General features: G+C 47.5%; 1 protein-coding gene across 1 annotated transcript in view; it reads right to left on the reverse strand.

The window, feature by feature from the left end:
* Window positions 1–217: 217 nt before the first annotated feature.
* The window catches only part of KLHL29 (kelch like family member 29), a 76,487-nt gene continuing 66,576 nt past the window's right edge, over window positions 218–10,128 (reverse strand). Inside the window, exon 10 of the mRNA XM_009642525.2 lies at window positions 218–401. Within this exon, the coding sequence (XP_009640820.2) occupies window positions 218–401 (184 nt within the window). The remainder of the gene's footprint in view (window positions 402–10,128) is intronic.

Consider the following 10,128-nt stretch of genomic DNA (forward strand, 5'->3'; position numbering starts at 1 on the left):
TTATTAAGTTACAATATCTTACATAGCACGGAGCTCTCTGCTCCTTGTTCACCAAAAGGTGAGGATGATTTTTCTACATTCAATGTAGACACTATTCAAGACTTTAGAGCAATATGTTCACTGGCTGGCTTTGCTGCTTTTGTTTTTTAAGTAGTAGTATTCTTCTTGCCTGCTTTCAACAGGTACAAACAGTTCTCCGTCCAACTCCTGCGTCACATCAGCCGCTCTGAATGTACTTCTTGATTACTACGCAGCCGTGTCGAAAAACAGGGCAGGGCATATTTGGTAGAAGTGTCCACGTATTTGTTTTAGGGTCGTAGGCTTCCATGTTTCCTAGGGCAGGTCCTTCGCTGCTAACGATCCCACCAGTGGCATATATTTTTCCATCCAGAACCACAGCGCTGTATTTTATTTAAAAAAAAAAAAAAAAAAAAAAAAAAAAAAGTTAGTTTTCTTACCCAACAATTTTCTTTTGTAACAAGGAGTAAACCACGAATACATCTTTTATTCTTATCTATATAAAGCTGTGTGGGCATTTCTCTTCCCTCTCCCTTTCTCTCCCCCAAATTAATCCTATTTGTGTTCCTGCCAGGTGGGTAAACGTTGTCTCTAATTTAAACAACAGAAATTAGTCCAAGTAAGGTGTCTCTCCAGCCCACGTATGGGATCTGCAGCAAACGCAGCAGGATGGCGCGTCCCTGTAACACCATGCACATGCAAAAGCAACCCAAGCAATTTGGGGTCCCTGCCGCCTCAGTTAGAATAGACCCTTGTTTCGGGTTACTCCTCTAATTATCAATGAATGCTGCAGAGGGGGGGGGGAAAAACCTCAAAAAAAAAAAAAAAAAAAAAAAAAAATGCTCTGCTGCTTCAGCCCCTTCCATGCTCGTGATCTGGTGTGGGAGCCTGGAGGTCCTGCTGACCCAGGAGGGCTGGTGTCAAGCAGAAAGCCAACCCGGGGCACACGAATCTGATGGTTGGGGATGCACAGCTGAGGGATTGGCAGGGGAGCTACATGCTGGCCTCTGAAGAAGACAAAAAAAACCCTTACTGCTTTTTAAAAACAAACGTGTTCGACTTCAGACATCTAGGGGTCCCTTCCAACCCAAAACATTCTATGATTCTATGATCTCCTGCAAATCAAAGATAATGAGGCTGGGCTGATCCTGTGGTCCGTAGGCTCTTGATAGGAGGGATGGCACATTGGTGTGAGAGGTATTTGAAAGAAAAATTGCCCTTCGGCCTCATCTCTTCCTCCTCCCTCCTTCCACTTAACCCCTTGGCCTCTCCAGCAGTTGTGCACAGGGCATGACTCTCGTGTTGGGCTAATGAAGATGGACAACGAGGGGCTGGGCTCCCATGTGTGTGTATTTGGAAAGGGCAAAAGGACGACAGAAGGAGCAGGCAGCTGGGTGGGGAAAGCCTATGTGGGGCTGCTGTGTTCTCCACACTGCCTTCCCGCTGAGTGCGGGGAGCCCAAGGGTGGGGGCAGCTCTGCTTTTTATCTGCTGGGAAGTCTGGGTTTGCCCCCTAACATTTAAAGATATTGTTAAGGCGGATGGGGCTGGCAGTGCTTTTTCTGGTGGCTGGGTCCCTTCCAAGAGCAGCCGGTGGATGGTTGTGTTGGGAAGGAAAAGGGAGACTGGGAGAGGGTGTGCACGCTGGAGGAGAGCAGGGAGAAAAAGAGGGAGGGGAAGATGAGAAATTAATTGCAGCCAAGAAGGTGGCCTATATCTAAGAAGCTGGAGAGGGGTAGTAACCCCGTAGGCTTGGTAAAGGCAAAGTTATTGCTTTAGCTAATTTTGGAGCAGCGGGAAGAGGATGAAAAGTGATAAAGGCAAAAGAGAGAGAGGGCTGGAAGGACCAGGATGAACCGAGACTAAAATGGCACTGACAAAACCACGTGTTTCTGAAGAACACAAAACTCTGATGTCCTTGTGGAGAAGTAGAGCCTGAGGTTAAAAATAAACCCACAATGACAACAGTGAGGACTCAAATAAGCCTAGTCCCTGGGTACCGCCAGAAAATAGGAAATAATGAGAATCTTGTCAAAATAACTGTTAATCTGAAAGGAGGAAGGAGAGAGAGACTTGAAACACTTGATTAGAGCCTATCCACAAATCAGCAGGGCTGGATGATACATAGCCCAGGGTCCTAAGGGAGTTTGCTAATGAACTTACTGAACCACTGGTAATTATTTCTGAAACGTCAGGGAGAAATGGGGAAGAACAAGGACTTGAGTAAAGCAAGTGTCATCCTGAAAGACTGCTCTGAAAGAGGAGCCCACCTCTGAAGGGTGAGCTTGGGTCCCTATGGCCAGGAGGGAGTGGAGGCAGCAGGACCAGCTGACCCAGTAAATCAGACAAACACTCAGATTAAACCACGCTTTAGGACTAAGATATTTGTTGGGGGATGGGAAGCCCACCTCTGTATTGGAGCAAGTTCCTATTTAAAAGCAAGGCAGGCTGGGAATTACGGCTTGCAGAACATGGCATGGGGAGGGGGGGAGGATGGTCTTGCCACATGCTGAAATAGTCACAATGTGGCAAGAGTTTAGAAATGAGGCCATGGGGTAGTGGTTGCTGTTTGTGTTTCATTCTGGTTTATTAATTGTGAAGCTGAAGGAGATGGAAGCTTATCTGAATTGGGATATGCTTTGGGATGTGCCAGATGGAAGAGGGTCCAATCTCAGAGATGGACTGCGGTACAGAGTAGCTTTCCTGCTTTGTTTCACTAATGAAATGCTCATCAGTCATTAAAAAAGTACCCCTACATGAAATTTGTGGGGTGGGGGGAGGGGCAGCAAATGGATTAATTTAGCAATTTTCTTGGTTGAAGCGAGAAAAACTGAACAAACTCCCAAACAAAGAAGAAAAGATCCCCAAGAAAGATCTGGCTGCAGAGCTATCAATAACAGGTAATTAAAAGAAATGCTGCTGTGGAGCACGGAGCCTGGGGCTTGTTCCATTAGCACTGATGATCAAGGTCCACTGCCCATGAATGGCCTCAGCTAAGTTTTAATCTACTGGTGTGGGCATGCTGGTGTAGATGACAGCACCTCGCACCAGCACAGGAGACGAGGGCCCTAGTGGCTATCTCCACTTATGTACGGTGCCTGCCTAATGCTTCTGCTTGTCACCCGTGAGGCTGCTCTGCACGGCGCTTTTGATCTGGACGGGAAGAAGGGGATGGCCAGAGGGAGGGCTCTGCGTGGAGACCTTTCTATCTATGCTGTAGGTGACCCTGGGAACAGGATCCAAGCAACCACCAGCCCTTCCAAGCTGGCTGTGCGTTGCATAGCTGAGGTCTGACTGTAAGTGCCCAGTATCCCCTTGGGCATCTAGTGCTAGGTCGCTAAACGGGGATGCAGGCGCTTTACAAATTCCTGTGTAGCATCTCAGCTGCCCACATTTCTTCTAGCAGAGTCTCCTCTGTAGCCTGGTTAGTAGCAGCTACTCTAAGCCAGAGCTGCTGCCACGGTCTGAGCAGCCAACCTCACCTTCCTGGGCCCAGGTTCCTCCCCACCCAAGCTCTGGATTAGGGGTTGCCGTGGGTGGCCAAATGTTGCTCTTGTTCTTCAGCACCTGGGATACAGCACTGGAAGAAATTCACGGCTGGCAGCTGAGACAAGCAGCTCAATACCTTAGCCTCCCATCATGATGTTGGGGAAAACCAATGCTGAATTCCACCCTCTGAAAGACTGTAGGACTTCTAAATGGTGATTAGCTTCTGCCTCCTCCATATGCAATTCCCATAGATAAGATTGGCCCAATGCTTGGCTTCTGAGTTGTGCCCAAGGTTAAGAAAAAGTGAGCTACTCCTGCTACCAAGAAATAGGCAGTTCTAAGTACGCAGCGGGTTCTTAACGCGTGCAGGGGACTTGGGAGATGTTCAGGCATCTCCGGGACTGAAGTGGGAGGCGGGTACTTAAGATCAATTAGGAATTTAGTCCTACATTGCTGCTACTTTGCTGTATTAGGACAATCATTGCTAATTTCTGGGACCTTAGGGAATAGGAAACTCAAGAGGGCTCTAAAACCTTGAGGAAAGTGAGTGGAAAGGAGTGTGCTCATTGCTCTCTCTTCATTGCTGTGATGGTATTTCTTTTCTCCCCTCCCTTCCATCCCATCAGCTGTAAAAACATCGTTACCAAGGCTGACGTACAAAGAAAGAAATAATTACAATAATTAGGATGCGAGTTTATTGCTCGGTGCCATTAATCCTGAGAGAGAAAATGATTACAGGCTGTCAGAGCCTGGGAAGGAAGGAAGCTCCGCGCCGCAGAGCCTTGCTGTGGGGACACAAAACCTCCGGCAGCTTCGGGGGCAGCGACCTCCCCAGCTAAGGAGCAGCTGGAGCCTGTCTCTCCAGCAGCACCCCCGGGGTGAAGGTAAGCAGAGTCAAAATGGAGGTCACTTCATCCACTCCTTCCAGGAAAATGCTTTTCAGCATTTTGCAAATTATTAACCAGTAGGCTAACGACCCTGCTTTCTACTCCCTGGGTAATTACTGTGGTTTACTAGAGCGGCTTCACCTCTAGCCCCGCAGCCAAGTCACCCGAGGTGCCCAGGCATCCTTCTCTGCCCAAACCATGAGTGGTGTCAGAGGATCATGCCGTGACCATCCCCCTGACACTGCCACCGCTGGTCTGGTCCATCTGCTGCCCTCCACGAGCCCATGAATCATGCTCCTAAGAAAATCCCAGCGAGGCTGAGGGGCACCAAGGGCTGCCTGGGGACCTGGCTGTCCATGGCGGGGGTGCCTGTGTAATCTGAACGCCCTTTAAATCTCTTCTCTGCTTATCCATCTTGCAGCCCTTCCTCAGCTTGAGCAAACAGGTGGGTGAGAAGATCCCTCTCTGACAGCTGGCCCTTGATGGACTTGATGGACAAAGTGAATCACTGAATCATAAAATCATAGAACAGACCAGGTTGGAAGGACCTCAAAACATCGTCTGGTCCAACCTTTTATGGGGAAGGGACACTAGATGAGATTATCTATCCCATCTAATTGCATCTTGAAAACCTCCAGTGAGAGGGACTCCAGCACGTCCCTGGGGAGCTTGTTCCAGTGAATGATTGTTCTCACTGTAAAAAATTCCTGTATTGAGATGAAACCTCTCTTGGTGCAGCTTGTACCCATTGCCCCTTGTCTTCTCCATGTGGCTGCTTGTGAAGAGAGAGCCTTCGTGCTCCTTGTAGTCACCCTTTAGGTGCTGGAATACTGTGTGAGGTCCCCCCTGAGCTTTCTCTTCTCTGGGGAGAAAAGACCTAGCTCCTTCAGTCCTTCCTCTCAGGGCAGGTTCTCCAGCCCTTTGATCATCTTTGTGGCCCTCCTTTGGACCCTCTCGGGTCTGTCCATGTCTTTTTTGAGTTGTGAGAACCAGAAGTGGACACAGTACTCCTTGTGTGGCCTGACAAGCGCTGAGCAGGATGGGATGAGCACATCTCTAAGCTAGTAACACCCCCACGGATGCAGCCCAGGATCTGATTTGCCTTCATTGCTGCGTTTGTCTTTGCACTGCTTTTTAATCCACTTTTTTTCATCATACCTGGGCATCAGCCTTGCTGTCTGCTCAACCACTCGATGTCTCTGCGAACCCTGCCCTACCTGTGCTCCAGCTCAGGCATGGAGCAGCAGGGCTTGGTGCACCCGAGCCAGGGGCCCTGCTGAGGCAGCTCTGCTGCCATTCACTTGGTGGCCACCTTCCCACCATGAGCGTTATGGACCCGCCACTCTTCATTCAAAAGCATCTTACAGGGAGTCTCCCGATGGGCAGTAATTTGGAAGCAACTCAAAGTGGAGGATGTCAGTGCTTCTCTTCTGTAGTGTTTGAGAGCCAAGTGCCTGGGAGCTCCTGCTCGAGCCCTTCTTTCTCCCAGTTGTGATGGCTGGACATAGCACCAAGCAGTGGGACTACCAGCAAAGTTTGTTAATTTTGATTATTATTATTATTATTATTATTTTAAAATTTCCTGCTTAGTCCTAAAGATCACATCAGCCTTATCAGGAAATGTTAAAAAAGAAAAAAAAAATTAATCCAGTACTGTAATGTCTAGGGTTGTAAAAGAGATTTGAAACAGCTGAATTAGCATGTTTTGATTCCCTGAAACTTAATATCTTCTGAGTCCACAAACAAAGCTCCTTTCCCCCCTCACCCCTGCCTATGCATGCACACAGGCTCACTAATTTATTTTGAGCCATTCCATAAAGGTTATTAAATATTATCAGTTCGATAGACACAGAATCTGCTTAGAAGTAGAAAAAAATACCCATGTTTCTTAGTGGATGGATTTCCTTCCTGCCCTGAGATTTCAGGAGGGCTTTACTGGAGGTGGAACTGAACGATGCTCGTCAAGCGAGTAGAGCAAGCGCTAGGACAAGAGAAGCCTGCAAGGTACCAACTACCACGGGAAGCGGCTCCGGGCGCTGCCAGGCAGAGCTGCAAGCACCCCGTAACCTTTTGCTTAAACTGGGGACCTTCTAGTGAAACCGGTGGGGTGGTTTGCAACACCAAAGTGAAAGGCATCGCCGCTGCCCCTATGGGTGGTGGTGCTCAGGGTGCCAAAGCGTCGTCCTGAGTTCGGTAGCGGTGCTGACAACCTGTCTGGCTGTTTGTGGCCGGGTTGGCAGCCAGGTTGTTATGTCTGAGAGGGCTCGAGCTCGGGCAGCCATGTGGTGCTGCCAGAGGTGTCATCTTTACAATGAGATGGATAAATGAGGGTCCAGATTAGTCATGGTCAATTAGGAGGATATCATGCCACTTCTTGGCGGGATTATTAGTGTGGGTGTTTTGGCCAAGCTCCAGTTATATTCTCCCCTACTCCGTGAGCGCTTTCGCTTGTTAATGATCCAAAACCATCATGTGGCATCGTTACTTGTTGCTGGAAAAACAGCAATGTTTTATTCCAAAGTCCACTGCACATCAGTAACGGCCCGAGTGCTCTGTTTTTATCAGTTACGCTTTAATGCCCACTGAAATCCTTCGTATCATCCACTGCTACAGAAATTATTGCTATTAGTCTGGTGCGGCAGTTCTCATCGGCTGTCCGTGGAGCACAGTTGCAGCCACACGTCTCCACGCTGGAAGATTTCAGTTTTCCCACCGTGCTCCGTAATAGCTTCACCTGGGAATATCCGTCCAAACAAGCTGTGCTCTAACCCCTTCCAGCGCCTGGAGTTACCATGAACTCTGCAATGAGGAAAGGAATCAGCTGGGGAGTCTGCGGCTGGTGCCATACATTAGCAATGCCTAGTAGTGAAGCACAGGAGTCACCATGCTTCGCTGTTCAAGAACAAGGGCTTATTTAAAAAGAAGAGGGGGGGGGCGGAATAAAGAAAAAAATCCACAAACCAACCCTGTTTTTGTGCTGTTCAGCCCGAGTCCGAGTTTTATTAAAGATTTCCATTCGGCAGAACCATCTAATAAATCTTACTGGTTAACAGTCAGAGGAGGAGGAAGAAAATGCTTTTCTGGTGTCTGTTGGGAATTGCCGGTACTAAATTAGCTGCTCTAGAATTATTGCTGGCACCATCACGCTGCTGCTGTTGCCCCGTGGAGGCTCTCTGTAGCACACGCCTGTTTGCACGCCGCCTGCATCCTAAGCAAGCAGAATATGGAATTTTTAATCATGCACAGAAACGCATTCAGTATTCTTTTTGCTCAGGGAAAAATAAACCCTTGAAGGGCATTGCGGGAAGGGAGAGCGCCGCCCGCAAAGGGAGGACGCTCCAGCGCTGGAGGGGAGGGATGTCTTTGCAAGTCTTCCTGGAGGGAGGTGTCCGGCACGGCTAGGTGTGATCATCCCAGCTCTTCATCCCTGTCAGGTGCTGTCTGCCGCCTCCAAAGGTCCTGCAAATGAACAGGGGCTGCCCAACCGAGATGGGGTCCATGTGGCAAACCAGATACACTTGCCCGATGTTTGGGAAATGTCAAATATTCCCCTCACACCTCGCGTGGAAGATGTTCAAGACCTGTGTGTGACCTCTCAGTGAATTTTGAAGTGCTTCAGGCCTACTGTAGCTCTTTGCCCACTTGTCACCAACCTTCAAAGGGTTAATTCTAGGTCAACACAAATTTCTTGTTGGCTTCCATCAGGCTGGGCTTAATCTGAAAATGATGCTCAATTTGCTCTTCTGTTGATTGTGAGCTGGAGACCTGAACAATTTATCTTTTGTTTTTCATTAAAAGTGACTTAACTCGGTATTAAAAACCATTTGGAGGGACCTTTAATTTTGCACACGTGGGGAATGTCACATGCTTTTCTTTTCCCCGTGCTCAAAGCCATCACGTTCCCTAGTCACTAACATGTAGAAACAGCGCAGATAAAAATAAAAGCGATGCGGTCAAGATTTTTCCCAGCAAATTTGGTATCGAGTGATTCCTGGTGAGAGGAGATCAATAGCGTGCAGTTAATTTTTAAGTTGTTTATGTTGCTGCTTTTAAACCATGTTTTTCGTGATCCATGCTAATGAGCGGAATGAGGAGCTTATAGATTCATAGACTAAGGTCAGAAGGGATCTCTGTGCTTAGTTAAGCTGAGCTTGTGTATACGCAGGCCACGGACTTTTCCCCAGGCAGCATCTCTCCTGGAAATGTATCTAATCTCCTCTTAAAAACACGGAGTGTTGGCGAGCTCACCCCCTCCCTCGCTGGTTCTTTGTTTAATTATCCTTGCTGTTGGGAAAGTGCCTCACTTCAAGGGTGAGGTGTGTAACTTGACTTTCCAGCCCTCGTAACCTGCTACGCCTTTGTCTGAGAGACTGAAAGCTTTTCCACTTGCTCCCAGTGATCAAGTCGCCTCTCAGCCTTTCTTTGATAAACTCCTTAAATTTCATGTCAAAGATTTGTTTTGCGACCTGGGTTCATTTTTGCAGCTTTCCTTTGAACTTCTGCTGATATTTCCACATGTTGATGCGTGGACCCAAGACCTGCATTCATCTCGCCAACGCTGTATGCAGCAGCACTCTCTCTTCCCAGCTTCAACTTGTTTTCATTTCAGTGTTAGGGCTCATATTATATATCCAATATTGCATTGACCTTTTATCCACCACACTGCGATGAGAGTTCATGTTGTGTAGCTCTGAGTGGCCTCCTTTATGTCCTCCTCTGTGTGCCTGACTTTCTAAGGGGAGCAAGGCTGCTGCTATGCGGGTACAGCCTGCGATTGTGCTTCTTCCATTTATTACTTTGCATTTAAAATACTGCTGCTAGCTTGAGACCATCTAACTGAGCCATGCAGATAACTAGCTAAAAGAGCTCCTTCTGTAATATTTTTTACCCACCAAGTGTTATGCCACCTGCAGTCTTTACCAGGGGAGATTTTCTATTACCTAGATTGTTGGTAGATATATTAAATAGCATTGAAGAAGAATCAGCGCTTGCTACCGGTGGCCTTGCTCAATGATATCTTCTCATTAACAACTACATTTTGAGATCTGTCAGTGAAGCAGATTTAATCTCTCTAATGTGTGCCTTGTTAATTCCATATAATACCAGCCAAATACCTTGGAGAAATCGCACTATGTTATAGCATCACAGTTGTCTTTGGCAGCCAGGTGTGTTTTATTAAAAACCAAAACAAAGAACCCAATTTCCCCCCTGCCAAAAAGCAAAAGACAACAGGTTGGTTTAACAAGACCCATTTTCCAGGAAAGCGCATTGATTGCTGTTCATTATATTATCAGCATCTAGATATTTGTTGATGAAATCAACAAATTGTGATGGCTGGAGGCCATCTTGGGCATAGCAATCATGAAATGTTTCCCCCCTGCCAAAAAGCAAAAGACAACAGGTTGGTTTAACAAGACCCATTTTCCAGGAAAGCGCATTGATTGCTGTTCATTATATTATCAGCATCTAGATATTTGTTGATGAAATCAACAAATTGTGATGGCTGGAGGCCATCTTGGGCATAGCAATCATGAAATGACAGTTTTTTTGATTCTTGGAGAAGTAAGGAGGGGGGTCAGCAGAACTGCTACCTTGCCCTTCCAGAGGGCAGACTTTGGCCTGTTTAAGAGCCTGGTTGACAGAGTCCCTGGGGAGGCACTCCTGAAAGGCAAAGGAGTCGAGGAAGGCTGGACATTCTTCAAGAACAAAATCCTAAAGGCGCCGAAGCAGGCCGT

This window comes from Egretta garzetta, unplaced genomic scaffold (genome assembly GCF_000687185.1).
Source record: "Egretta garzetta isolate BGI_Z169 unplaced genomic scaffold, ASM68718v1 scaffold87, whole genome shotgun sequence".
In the NCBI taxonomy this organism is placed as follows: Eukaryota; Metazoa; Chordata; class Aves; order Pelecaniformes; family Ardeidae; genus Egretta; species Egretta garzetta.